Source organism: Trematomus bernacchii, unplaced genomic scaffold (genome assembly GCF_902827165.1).
Source record: "Trematomus bernacchii unplaced genomic scaffold, fTreBer1.1, whole genome shotgun sequence".
NCBI lineage: Eukaryota > Metazoa > Chordata > Actinopteri > Perciformes > Nototheniidae > Trematomus > Trematomus bernacchii.
Window position 1 is genome coordinate 298,581 of NW_022987966.1, and position 15,450 is coordinate 314,030.

Sequence of the window (15,450 nt, forward strand, 5' to 3'; positions counted from 1 at the left end):
AGAAGCTCATTTTAGAGGGTGTAGGCTGTAGGGGATCTTTAGGCGGGGGGGATAGATGGTCATCAATAAATGCCCCATGGAAATGTATGATTTAGAAGCTTAGAACATTGTTTAAACAGTTATAATGGCTATTCCCATTCTAAGTTATGTCTTCTAAGACGTTGCAGCAATATTTGGCTTTTTGACAACTCAAGTCAATAACAGAAGTCAATAAACTCTCCAAAATACCACACTAAGACCTTGAGGGAACCATAAAACAGTCCAGGCTGTGATTTGGATTGAAAACACTTCAGTGGCAGTAAAGTTTGAACAGGCTGGAATCGTCACAGAGCTCGTTTTACAGCCGGGTTCACTTTCAAAGGATGCTCTCACCACAGTGAGATGGCTTCTATGGGGACTTACATCATCACACATGAATAGTGTTGGGCTCATCAAAACCAGTGGAGGCTTAGTCCAGTTTATGCCATTTCAAAATGGCATAGTAATCAAAAAACATTCTTAGAATGGGTGAGGAAACAAGTTTATACTGCATGTCTATGGCCACTGAAAGACAGTAAAAAATCCAACATTTACAAATAAAATCTGCAGAACTGAGAGATGTACCCCCTGACTGTGTGTTACCCCGTACAGCTCACTGTCGCTCTTTTCAATCAAAGAGGCTCGATTCTGCTAACCAATCAGAGCAGACTGGGCTCTGGTTTCAGAGGGTGAAAAGAGGTGCTGCAGCACAAGCAGTATGAGAAAAATAAAGAGCTTTTTGAACATTAAAGCATGGAGACATGTAGAGACACTACATACTGATATACACCTGAACATCAGCAGGAGAGGACTCTTTAAAGTAGAGACACTACATACTGATATACACCTGAACATCAGCAGGAGAGGACTCTTTAAAGTAGAGACACTACATACTGATATACACCTGAACATCAGCAGGAGAGGACTCTTTAAAGTAGAGACACTACATACTGATATAAACCTGAACATCAGCAGGAGAGGACTCTTTAAAGTAGAGACACTACATACTGATATACACCTGAACATCAGCAGGAGAGGACTCTTTAAAGTAGAGACACTACATACTGATATACACCTGAACATCAGCAGGAGAGGACTCTTTAAAGTAGAGACACTACATACTGATATACACCTGAACATCAGCAGGAGAGGACTCTTTAAAGTAGAGACACTACATACTGATATACACCTGAACATCAGCAGGAGAGGACTCTTTAAAGTAGAGACACTACATACTGATATACACCTGAACATCAGCAGGAGAGGACTCTTTAAAATAGAGACACTACATACTGATATACACCTGAACATCAGCAGGAGAGGACTCTTTAAAGCAGAGACACTACATACTGATATACACCTGAACATCAGCAGGAGAGGACTCTTTAAAGTAGAGACACTACATACTGATATACACCTGAACATCAACAGGAGAGGACTCTTTAAAGTAGAGACACTACATACTGATATACACCTGAACATCAGCAGGAGAGGACTCTTTAAAGTAGAGACACTACATACTGATATACACCTGAACATCAGCAGGAGAGGACTCTTTAAAGTAGAGACACTACATACTGATATACATCTGAACATCAGCAGGAGAGGACTCTTTAAAGTAGAGACACTACATACTGATATACACCTGAACATCAGCAGGAGAGGAGTCTTTAAAGTAGAGACACTACATACTGATATACACCTGAACATCAGCAGGAGAGGACTCTTTAAAGTAGAGACACTACATACTGATATACACCTGAACATCAGCAGGAGAGGACTCTTTAAAGTAGAGACACTACATACTGATATACACCTGAACATCAGCAGGAGAGGACTCTTTAAAGTAGAGACACTACATACTGATATACACCTGAACATCAGCAGGAGAGGACTCTTTAAAGTAGAGACACTACATACTGATATACACCTGAACATCAGCAGGAGAGGACTCTTTAAAATAGAGACACTACATACTGATATACACCTGAACATCAGCAGGAGAGGACTCTTTAAAGCAGAGACACTACATACTGATATACACCTGAACATCAGCAGGAGAGGACTCTTTAAAGTAGAGACACTACATACTGATATACACCTGAACATCAACAGGAGAGGACTCTTTAAAGTAGAGACACTACATACTGATATACACCTGAACATCAGCAGGAGAGGACTCTTTAAAGTAGAGACACTACATACTGATATACACCTGAACATCAGCAGGAGAGGACTCTTTAAAGTAGAGACACTACATACTGATATACACCTGAACATCAGCAGGAGAGGACTCTTTAAAGTAGAGACACTACATACTGATATACACCTGAACATCAGCAGGAGAGGACTCTTTAAAGTAGAGACACTACATACTGATATACACCTGAACATCAGCAGGAGAGGACTCTTTAAAGTAGAGACACTACATACTGATATACACCTGAACATCAGCAGGAGAGGACTCTTTAAAGTAGAGACACTACATACTGATATACACCTGAACATCAGCAGGAGAGGACTCTTTAAAGTAGAGACACTACATACTGATATACACTCTGAACATCAGCAGGAGAGGACTCTTTAAAGTAGAGACACTACATACTGATATACACCTGAACATCAGCAGGAGAGGACTCTTTAAAGTAGAGACACTACATACTGATATACACCTGAACATCAGCAGGAGAGGACTCTTTAAAGTAGAGACACTACATACTGATATACACCTGAACATCAGCAGGAGAGGACTCTTTAAAGTAGAGACACTACATACTGATATACACCTGAACATCAGCAGGAGAGGACTCTTTAAAGTAGAGACACTACATACTGATATACACCTGAACATCAGCAGGAGAGGACTCTTTAAAATAGAGACACTACATACTGATATACACCTGAACATCAGCAGGAGAGGACTCTTTAAAGCAGAGACACTACATACTGATATACACCTGAACATCAGCAGGAGAGGACTCTTTAAAGTAGAGACACTACATACTGATATACACCTGAACATCAACAGGAGAGGACTCTTTAAAGTAGAGACACTACATACTGATATACACTTGAACATCAGCAGGAGAGGACTCTTTAAAGTAGAGACACTACATACTGATATACACCTGAACATCAGCAGGAGAGGACTCTTTAAAGTAGAGACACTACATACTGATATACATCTGAACATCAGCAGGAGAGGACTCTTTAAAGTAGAGACACTACATACTGATATACACCTGAACATCAGCAGGAGAGGACTCTTTAAAGTAGAGACACTACATACTGATATACACCTGAACATCAGCAGGAGAGGACTCTTTGAAGTAGAGACACTACATACTGATATACACCTGAACATCAGCAGGAGAGGACTCTTTAAAGTAGAGACACTACATACTGATATACACCTGAACATCAGCAGGAGAGGACTCTTTAAAGTAGAGACACTACATACTGATATACACCTGAACATCAGCAGGAGAGGACTCTTTAAAGTAGAGACACTACATACTGATATACACCTGAACATCAGCAGGAGAGGACTCTTTAAAATAGAGACACTACATACTGATATACACCTGAACATCAGCAGGAGAGGACTCTTTAAAGCAGAGACACTACATACTGATATACACCTGAACATCAGCAGGAGAGGACTCTTTAAAGTAGAGACACTACATACTGATATACACCTGAACATCAACAGGAGAGGACTCTTTAAAGTAGAGACACTACATACTGATATACACCTGAACATCAGCAGGAGAGGACTCTTTAAAGTAGAGACACTACATACTGATATACACCTGAACATCAGCAGGAGAGGACTCTTTAAAGTAGAGACACTACATACTGATATACATCTGAACATCAGCAGGAGAGGACTCTTTAAAGTAGAGACACTACATACTGATATACACCTGAACATCAGCAGGAGAGGACTCTTTAAAGTAGAGACACTACATACTGATATACACCTGAACATCAGCAGGAGAGGACTCTTTAAAGTAGAGACACTACATACTGATATACACCTGAACATCAGCAGGAGAGGACTCTTTAAAGTAGAGACACTACATACTGACATACACCTGAACATCAGCAGGAGAGGACTCTTTAAAGTAGAGACACTACATACTGATATACACCTGAACATCAGCAGGAGAGGACTCTTTAAAGTAGAGACACTACATACTGATATACACCTGAACATCAGCAGGAGAGGACTCTTTAAAGTAGAGACACTACATACTGATATACACCTGAACATCAGCAGGAGAGGACTCTTTAAAGTAGAGACACTACATACTGATATACACCTGAACATCAGCAGGAGAGGACTCTTTAAAGTAGAGACACTACATACTGATATACACCTGAACATCAGCAGGAGAGGACTCTTTAAAGTAGAGACACTACATACTGATATACACCTGAACATCAGCAGGAGAGGACTCTTTAAAGTAGAGACATTACATACTGATATACACCTGAACATCAGCAGGAGAGGACTCTTTAAAGTAGAGACACTACATACTGATATACACCTGAACATCAGCAGGAGAGGACTCTTTAAAGTAGAGACACTACATACTGATATACACCTGAACATCAGCAGGAGAGGACTCTTTAAAGCAGAGACACTACATACTGATATACACCTGAACATCAGCAGGAGAGGACTCTTTAAAGCAGAGACACTACATACTGATATACACCTGACCAGAACGTTGCGTATTCTCAGCATTCGTAAAGAAATTACATTTTTGTTTAGTAATGATAAGAATACAGTTTATAATACAGGATGTTTGTACTGTCAGTTGGCACAAACTGATGTTGTTAATGTCACGTGACATTCTGTGCAGACTGTCGTCTGGGTACAAGGCCTGCTGCTTGGCTTGCCTTGTGATGACTTAACCTTTCATCTAGAACCGCTAGCAGGCCAACAATAGGTTTGTTTTTGTTGTGTGCACCGTAGAGGCATGCGAGAAAACAGCATTTCTTAATTTAAGAAGAAGCTCTCTGAGACTTTGCATGTTCAATATTAGGGGTTTTATTCATTTGTATTAATCTGGCAAAAAACATGAAAAATGCATTAGGATTTGGAATTGTGGTTCATACCTGAAATAGGATTCACTGGAGGACCAAAATAAATGTTAGCTTAACATTTTTAACATTGTTTTTAATATGCTTTAGTTACAGAAAAAATAAACAACAAGGAAGGTGTTAGAACATTGTTGTCAATGGCAATCCAACCAGCAGTGAAAATATGAACCATGGCTGTTCTGTCCTAAAGATACAGCAGGTAGGAGAGAGGAGTCTGAAGAGGAGGAGGAAGAGGAGGAAGATCAGATGGATGCTTTCTATCCTCAGGCTCTCGGGGGCTTCATCATGGTGATGACGGAGGAGGGAGAGCTGATCTACCTGACGGAGAGCGTCAGCAGACACATCGGCCTCACGCAGGTACACCAGCACCTGCAGCAACAACTACAACAAAAAAGAGAGAATAAAATCACATTCCCTTCAGCTGCTCTGTGTCACTCTCTACTGATGAGTCAGCATCCACCTTTCTCGCTCATTTACAGCAGCAACAGTCAATGTGAGGAATCACCACTTTAGCAACAAAGAAAGACTCTTTAAAGTCCTCGCTCGGCTGCTTTCAGTTAATTCAACTGTATTAAACTTAAGAAGTTGAAGCCCTTGTTATACGAAAAAAACATATTGTTTCCTTAATTGGAGCTGGTGCGTGACATATCATGAGTAACTGGAGCAAAGAGGAGCCGTCCAGTAAATCTATTCCTGGCTCGGTTTGGGGGTTCTTTCTGATTTATTTTGTCAGTGCCAGTTGTTGTTTGCTGTTTACAGCTGGAGCTGCTGGGTCAGAGTGTTTATGACTTTGTTCATCCCTGTGATCAGGAGGAGCTCAGAGACCTGCTCACTACACGTCCAGGTAACATCTAGTGATAAGCATACTTCTCTTTACAGTTATCTTTTTCTGCATTAAAAAATCATTAAACACAGAGAAGTGGGGGGTTGTTTTGTCTATAAGGCCTCAAAATAGTTATTGTGATTTTGATTTTAAAATGAGTTGTGCTTTCAGGTTTACGTAAGAAACCGCTGGCAGAACAGCCGAGTGAGAGGAACTTCTTCCTGAGAGTGAAGAGCACGCTGACCAGCAGGGGGCGCACCGTCAACATCAAGTCTGCTGCCTGGAAGGTTCGCTGTTACCAACGGCAACAGCTGCCTCAGCTATAGAGACACACCTGTCCAGTTCACGTTCATTTATGCCTGATGTTATATTTCTTTAAAAGGTTAATTGAGCATCAGAAACTCCGAGCTGTAGACTGGAGCTTTGTTTTCACACACAAGTGATGAAAAAGAAAACTGCTTTTTTAATTCTGAAACACTAGAAGTTGTTAAGGGCTTCTGCACTGAATGGGAACATTCAAAATTATTCTGGGCAACATTTACAAATTAGGGGGCACTTTTAAAAGAGAGTAATGTGTGCGTAATGTGGCTGTTTTAATTTAAAATGGCTTAATGTTGGTTTTGGATAAAAGCATTAATTGCTTAATATATATATATCCCTTGTGTGGTGTTCGGGTCAAATTGACCCGATTTCCATTTTCAATGTATAAAAAAATATATAAGGATATTTTTGTTCAACCTGAAACTCAATGGCCGGGGCTTATTTATTGTGAAGGACATGTGGAATTGTTTTTATTTTGTTCCAACCTGTTGTACCTTGATCTTTACCCTTTGTAGTGTGCGTCAGCTAAATGCAATGTAATGTACACAAAACTATCCTATACATTATAAACATTTTAGATCTTCCAGAAATGTATAAACATTTTACATTTTCTCGCACTGTCCCCCTCGCACCTGCACGCCGGAGGAGGGACTAAACAGAGACATAACCTCACATTACAGTGTAGAGTGCAGAACTACAATGATCTACCAGCAAAATGGCCAAAAGATATTCTGCTCAGAGAGCCTTGGAGCTAATAATGGATGAGAGTGAGTGGAATGCATTAGAAGAACACGGTGAAGTGGAACAGGAAGACATTTCTGACGATGAGGATAATGTGGAGGTAAACTCAGAATTTGACAGCGAATTGGAAGATTAACTTGACTCAGAGCCAGCTGCTGGAAGACCCCCACAGCCAGCCGCTGAAGGACCCCCACAGCCACATTAAAAATAATAAACATTAATGAAAAAATTAGGGCTGTCAGTCGATTAAAATATTTAATCGCGATTAATCGCATGATTGTCCATAGTTAATCGCGATTAATCGCAAATTAATCGCACATTTTTTATCTGTTCTAAATGTACCTTAGAGGGATATTTTTCAAGTTTTTAATACTCTTATCAACATATGAGTGGACACGTATGCTTTATATGTTTGTTTATTATCATTTGAACAATGACAAATATTCTCATGAATATTAAACCTGTGAACATTACAAATATTCGCCTCAATTCAACCTAGAACCTCTCTCATACAATAATACAATACTGTGTGTGTGTGTGTGTGTGTGTGTGTGTGTGTGTGTGTGTGTGTGTGTGTGTGTGTGTGTGTGTGTGTGTGTGTGTGTGTGTGTGTGATGGATTGTTGGAGCTATGTGCAGCTCAAGGCATATATGCCTGTGTGTATGAGCTGTGTTGCGCGCACTATCCGTGCTGAGTGTGCTGTCTGGCTACCTGCATAAAGTCAAGTGCTCGGCGCAGTTGTCGGCGAAATGTCGCTCCTCTGTTTTCATTGAAACAGCTCCTTATATCCGTTAGCTCAGCTAGCTAGCACCAGATGCTAACAACAACACGTAAGGTGTGCTTCGCTCGCGCCACACATACACACACCCTCCCGGTCCTCCCGATGGCCAGTCCGGGCCTGCCGGTGAGCGTGGAAGTGTGGTCTGCCACAAGCGGGCAGCAGGAGCGAGGCTGTCAGCATCAGCTTGTAGATGGTATTTTAAACTCGATGCACTCTGAAACTACGGCGGCCGAGGACAAAAAATACACATGCGTTAATCGCGTTAAAATAATTAGTGGCGTTAATTTTTTTTTGCGTTAACGTGTTATTAACGCGTTAACTTGACAGCCCTAGAAAAAATGTTTCATTTACATTTGTCCTAGAAAAGCATGAGCAAAATGTAAACCTAGTTTTTATTACAGTGTATTTTTTTTAACATAAATTACATTTTTTATCACAAAAAACGATGGACACTTCCATTGTTAAATTTGATCTAGCAAAGAGTATTTTCAAAAACTAATCATATATTTCATTTATATTGTTGGGGAATGAGTTAAAGACAATATATATAAGGAATTGTGCATGTTGAATTTAGTTCTGTATTTTTTTTAAACCCTGAAATATGTCCCGGGTCAATTTGACCCGAACATTACCAAAGGGTGCGAAATGTGAACATAACACAAGGGATATATATATATATATATATATATATATATATATATAGGCTATATATATATAATTATTTTTATATTTGGAATCTTGGGGGGCCTTTTTTGGCCCTTGAACACATTCTGACAATATCAATACTACCATACTATTAATACAATTAAAAATACATTTATGTACCAGGATGTCCGACTGCGTCCCGTTGCATTGTGCATATGTTTTCTGTTTGTCTTACCCACAATCCTTTGCACAGCATATATATGATAAAGAAGTTCATAGACTGTAAAGACTTAAAATACTTTGATAAGATAATTTCTGAGTATATTTTTTAGATAAACGACGTGTTAATTGACATTTAACATTTCTACTCTGGATTTGTTTGGCTTTAGAAACACATGTTTAGTTTTCAGTAAATGACGGGTCAATGAAGCGTTTTGTTGGAATTTGCACTAAAGTAAAAATCCTCTGCCCAGCTCCTCCATGTTTAATCTCCCCTCCTCCTGCAGGTTGTCCACTGTACGGGTCACCTCCGTCAGCTGGGCGGGGGCTCCACGTCGCCCCCTGCAGGCAGAGTGATGACCCTGCTGTGTGAGCCAATCCCTCACCCCTCCAGCGTGGAGTTCCCTCTGGACACCTGCACCTTCCTCACCCGCCACAGCATGGACCTGCGCTTCACCCACTGCGAGGGCAGGTAGGACTGACTGTACCTGACCTTTGACCTCTCTGTGGTGGGGGCAAGAGAGAAGAGAGGTTCTCCTTTTGGGAGGAAAAAACACAGAGAGAGATGAGAGAGGAAGATAAATCTCTCAACCTTTCATAATTGTAATTCTTCTGTTGTTTTTCTTCAATCTTCCTGTTTCCAGGGTGACAGAGTTGGTGGGATACAAACCTGAAGATCTGATTGGCTGCTCAGCCTACAAGTTTTATCATGCACTTGACTCTCATCACGTCAACAAGAGCCTGCAGACACGTGAGTATCAATGTGTGTGTGTGCTGTAACAGGAAGATAGACATAGTGTAAAGACAGTTATTTTTCAACTTTAGTTTTATATACTAGGTATACAAATATATACACCTACTTTTGAAAAACAACATTTATCATTGCAGTTCCCCTTAGCTGCTTTTGTACAATTATGCAGACTGAGAATGAGCCAGCACACACAGTAGCAGCATTGTCTCCGTGCTCTGTGTGCATCGTTGTGTCCTGTCTCTCTTCTTCTGTACGTCCCTCTCTGCTGTAGTGCTGTCTAAAGGCCAGGTGAGCACCAGACATTACCGCTTCCTGGCGAACAGCGGGGGCTTCGTGTGGGCGGAGACCCAGGCCACCGTCCTCTACAGCAGCAGGACGTCGCTGCCCGAGGCCGTGGTCTGCCTCAAGTTCATCCTCAGGTCGGATCAGAGCCATCAGCTCCTCATTTAAAGTTGCTTTACTCTGGATTCTATAATGACCACTGTGTTGTGTGTCTAGGGGGGGGGGGGGGGGGGGTTGTATTTGAGATTCACATTGACTTGTCATTGTTTTTCAGTAGTTAGGCCTTTCCTTTGTGTACTACTATTCTCTTTATTGCATTACATGTCTTTGTTTTACACTAATTGAGTCTGTGTCCCTGCTGACTCCCTGCTGTTCCCTGAGACAGTTCTATGTTCTGCTGATCTACCATTTATTTTGGAAAAGCCAGTATTTTAGGTTTTTGAACAGAAGACGTGGGAAAAGATGTAATGTAAAGTTACATAACTGTTACCTAAGTGTTCAGAAACCAGTATCTCTTTTCCCTTATTCACTCTGTATGTTCCTCTTCCTCTCTGCAGCGGTGTGGAGCAGCCGGACGTGGTTTTCTCCGTGGAGCAGCCCGCTGCGGCCGGCTGCCTGAAGCTGAGCCCCAACCAGCAGAGGATTCTGGGATTTCTGACCTCAGCCAGTCTGACTCCGGCAGGAGGAAGGAGGAGCTTCTGAAGGAGGCTTCAGAGGCGGAGGACCCCATCACCCCGCTGACAGGAGGTGGGGCTAACACATTTATGTTTACTAAGCACCAGTGAGAAACGCTTCTGTAAACAAATATTATTAGTTTAACTGCCAGGCCAAAAATGGGAACTAGCGATAGTATCACTATCATGTTGTACCTTCTTCTGCTAAATTAAAAAGGTTTGATAGATTATTTTCAAGTAATATTAAATGTATTTCATTTTACATAACGCTCATCTTGCGACTTTTGTATTATCAAAAAGATATCAGTCAAATGTTTGAGTTTATTTTAGCTCAAATGTTTGTCCACACTTTATCACTTATTTTAAGTGTCAAACCAGCAGATGGTGCTAAACAATATACTTTAAATGATCCCATACAATTTAAACAGCGAGGCCCTTTTAGAAATGTGCAGTTAATTAAATGCATTTATCACCATTTAATCGTGATGCACAGGAACTCTAATGCTCTGCTTTACTTGGAGCAAATGTCAATACAAATGAGCTGTTTTATCATAACTCAGTGCTATTCAGTGTTTTCTTTGAACAGACATGGAGTAACTATCAGTGGCAGCTCAGATACTCTGCAGCTCAGATACTCTGCAGCTCAGATACTCTGCAGCTCAGATACTCTGCAGCTCAGATACTCTGCAGCTCAGATACTCTGCAGCTCCCAGGGAACTCTTCTCTCCTGAACCTTTGTGTTGTGTCTCAGATTTCTTGGAGCTGTCGTTCTGCAGTCCCTGCGGTCAGTGCTCTGTGCCGGAGCACCCTCAGGACCTGTGCACCCCCCAGCTGCGTCAGCTGCTCTCACCCATCTTCAGCCCCCTCACTCCACCTTCCTCATCCTCACCCTGCTCCTCCCCTGAGGATCAGCTGGTATATATAATACCAAGTGTTTTTTTTAAACTATGAAAGTGTTAGTGTCTGTCTGATGTCCCTCTGTCCTCTGTCCCTCAGAGCCCCTGTGAGGAGGGGGGGGGGACACCTGCCCGGTGGAGACGCTCTCTGTTGGTGCAGGAGACAGAGAGGGAGAGACACTGGAGGTACGTCTGTTTTCGAAGCCTTTTCACTTCTAGTTATGTTTTAAACTTTTATTTTTCAGAATTAGAATTTGAAAAAGTAAAAAATCTTGTTTTCTACTAATTTCAGATAAAAAAAATCTGATTATAAAATGTTAGTTTAGTTGAGATGTTATACATCTGATATGCTATTCCAACCTGCACTCTATGATATTGATTCAATGCATCTGATAGTGTCTTGGTTGAGATCTGATAGCTGTAAAACTAAAAACCAGTGTAAACAGGTACATGTATTGGAATATATGCTTGGACCTTGAAATGTTTTTGAAAAATCACAATTTGTAATAAAAATAAATGTACTATGTTTGTTTTTTGCAGACAAAATGAGACAGTGAAGGTTTCCTCTGTTTGAGTCTGTGCACAGCTTCATGTTTCTGTCTCTGAGCAGGAGGTGATGGATCTGCATATGTTGGCTCTGTATATCTCCATGGACGATGACTTCCAGCTGAGCGTCCTCAGCAGTGTGCCGGAGGACGACAAGCCCTCCTCCTCTAAAGCGTCCGCTGGGAGGCCGGCAGACACAGCCAGCAGGAAACGGTGGAACAAAGAGTGAACTAGATCAACAGTACAGTAAGTGATTCTCCTTGTCTTGCACATTCCATTCTAATGCTGTAATATGACCAGCTTTTCTGACCATCTTTCTAATTAGATTTGTTGCACAATGAAACAAAGCAGCAGAAACACAAATACAAAAAAGAGAAACAAGTTGATCAAAAAAACAAAAGACCTGCAGGGTTATAGAACGAGAAACATAAATCAAACAAAACAATTAAATACATTATAAAATGTTTAAAGAGGCCCTATTCTGCTTTTTCAGGGAATTCCCTTCCTATAGTGTGTTCTATACGTTTCTGTGCATGTAAATGGTCTGCAAAGGCTCAAATCCCTGTGTTCCCTCAGAGGGAGTGAAGTGGTCTCTGTATGGCAGTCCCTTTGTAACAACAACATGGGATGGGTCATCCTCAGTTAGAGTGCTCACATTGGCTGCATAGAGTCTATCTTTCAGGACTCATCACCCAGATGAGGAGTTGCTGATGATTCAGGACAAGAGACAGAAAGCGGATCCTTCCTCCATAGAAGAGGAACTGCTGCTCAGCCACAGACTGCTGGTGAGGCAGCAGCTTTTCTCAAAGATGTTAATAAAGTGCTTTAGAGAATGAAAAGAACCTCGAGGACTGATTCAACATTTATCTGGAACTAGTGAACGTCTCAGGGATGTGATCTGCATGAAGATAAGTTGAGATGATGGAAGACATGTTCAGAGTCCGAGCTGTGTGCAGATCAGAGAGGAGGACAGTCAGGAATGGATGGAGCAGGCTCATCATTACCTTGCCTTGAATAGTTCCACTTTATAGAACACAGAAAGCACCTTCCATTCACTGTGAAGCCCTCAACTTCCCTGTAACATTAGACTTCTCTCATAACTCATTCTAAAATGTTTAAACAAAAATTCACTTTTTCTAAAACAGGGCTTATAATTTAAAGAATGGGTTTCCCAAAATGTATGAATTTATTTTAAAGACGTTTGACATTACAATGAATCACACAAAGTGTTGACTTGTTGTTTAGGCCTATTTTGCCTCCTCTCACATTTTTTAATTCCATCTTCAGGACTGTCTGGAGGAAATCAACCAATCAGATTGCTTCGTGCAGCCGGGCCCTGCTCACAGACAGAGACCCTGTTCTGGGGGCCATGCAGGGACTTTGTGATACTGCAGGTATGGTGGATCGCACACACACACACACACACACACACACACACACACACACACACACAACACACACACACACACACACACACACACACACACACACACACACACACACACACACACACACACACACACACACACACACACACACACACACACACACACACACACACACACCCACACACACACACACACAGAGATACAGAGGAAGCGCTTTGAACCAGTTTCCAGCTGCTGTGTTCAGTGCTGGCTCCTGGACTGTGGGGCCCGGAGCTCAACACTGCAGATCATCAAGTCTTCTTTGTACATGTTGCCAGTTCCTGTAGCTTCCTGTAGGTTCTCACTCAGAAACCTGACACACGCTTTACTAGTCGGGCAATACAAGCTACTGAGAGTGAAGGTGATGAAGAGGAGGGAATGAACATAAGAGGGATATTTCCCAAATATTTTGTGAATAAAACCCTCTCTAAGATAACGAAGAGGCTGTTATAAATAAAGTGTTGGTCTTTCATCATCAAATGAAAGACAAATCAAACATGCTTCCTTTTATTTTTAAGGTTTTATCTTGTTTGTATTCCTAAACTGAATAAAGCTGATGAAGCAGAGGCTGGGTTGTGATTGGTGTGCAGAAATAATCATCAAAACCTTTTACTAAAGTGTTATTCCTTTTTGTAATCGGCCTTCACGTTGGTGCAGCTCCAAACAGGAAATCTCATTTGTTTTGTTAGAGTTGAACAAAGGCTCTTAGCTTGAGAGTTTACTAAAACGCAACACAGTATTATTACATTAATGAATTGCACAATGAGTACTTACTTTAAGTATGTATGAATGCTGAAATTGGTATTAAGTTGTATTTATACTATAACTTTGGTAAGAAATCTGTATACTTGTTTTAGCAAAAGCTTGACCCAGTTATTTTATTAATAGGTCATTTATATGAAGTGAATTGTGAAGCAGTGACCTTTCACCCACTCTCTGTTGTGAAGCACCTTATAGGCTGAACAGCCAATCCAGAGCCTTGGGTATGTCAGGTGGAGCTGTTCCCATAGCCTGCCTGTACCTGTGACCCCCCCTGCTATCACTGCTCATTCTGCTGTCACACGCTGGTCAGTGAACGCAGCGTTGGAGGAAGCTAGTATTGTAGCAACAATACCGTTTTTAAATACTGTTACATCTAGTAAAAGACTAAACCTTGCATAGTAAATATATATTATAAGAATCAAAATACACAAGTACAAAAGTACTTTTTATGCAGAATGATATATTTAAGAATATTTTAATATCATATTGGATCATAATTATTGATGCAATAATGTGTTCATCACTTTATGGATAAGGTGACACTAAGAAACTAACTAAACGTGTTTGTATGTGTTATATACTACTGCATAGTTCAATCATAATTATACATCAGAATGTGTTTGTTTATCATCTTTATTTTAATAATCTGAATCTGCAAAGTTACTAAAGTTATTATTAAAACTATAATTTTGCTTCTGAGATAGTAGGGGACAAGTAAATATGCATTAGAATGGAAATATTAAAAATAAAGTAGCACTAACTTGCATTTAAACAGTAATTTATTCTTCCAACCTTTTGTATAATCTTAATCTTTAACTGCTAACACTTTCTAAGAAATATACAGTACTAAAGTACAATATTTCCCTCAGCTGTATGGAGTTAAAATATAACATACCATAACATATTCACCAGTACCACAAAAAAGTATTTATTTACAGTTCTTGAGAATAACTACTTAGTTAAATTCCACTGTACAGATCTGACTGTAAAAGTGTCTGTGTTTCCCCTGCTTTAGATTTCACTCGGTCACTCGTTGTACTCGGTGTTCAAGACTGTGACTTCCTGTCTGTAAAGTGTCCTCAGACCCTGGACAGCTGTTGAAGGGCTCCGGATTACACAACGCTGGTTGATAAATGACACAAGCTGTTCAGAGTTCATCCATTTCTCAACCCAAAATACCAGAAGGAGAAAGAAAAAGTACATTATGTCAGAAGGAGACCTTACGTGACTGGAAGCAACATCACAATAAACCAGTGGAAAATTCATGTACTTTTAAATCATTATTTTCTCAGGTGGAATATGGAATGTAGATCTTCTTCAGTAAAAGTAACAGCACTACTTTGTAAAAAAAGTCTTACTAAAGTACAAAATGACATAAAGTAAAAGTATTCTGCAGAGTGGATTACCTAGGGATATATATGATATCAATGTGTAATAGTTATTGATTAAATA

General features: G+C 40.5%; 1 protein-coding gene across 1 annotated transcript; it reads left to right on the plus strand.

Annotated features, from left to right (window-relative positions):
• The first annotated feature begins 503 nt into the window (after positions 1 to 503).
• On the plus strand, positions 504 to 15,099 carry hif1al (hypoxia inducible factor 1 subunit alpha, like). Its single transcript, XM_034115821.1, is given in 15 exon segments — positions 504 to 507; positions 5,321 to 5,487; positions 5,890 to 5,974; positions 6,125 to 6,240; positions 8,948 to 9,132; positions 9,305 to 9,411; positions 9,683 to 9,830; positions 10,251 to 10,288; positions 10,291 to 10,440; positions 11,119 to 11,282; positions 11,874 to 12,022; positions 12,492 to 12,594; positions 13,097 to 13,146; positions 13,148 to 13,203; positions 15,014 to 15,099. Coding segments are annotated over 15 exon segments (1,608 nt in total).
• Positions 15,100 to 15,450: the final 351 nt, after the last annotated feature.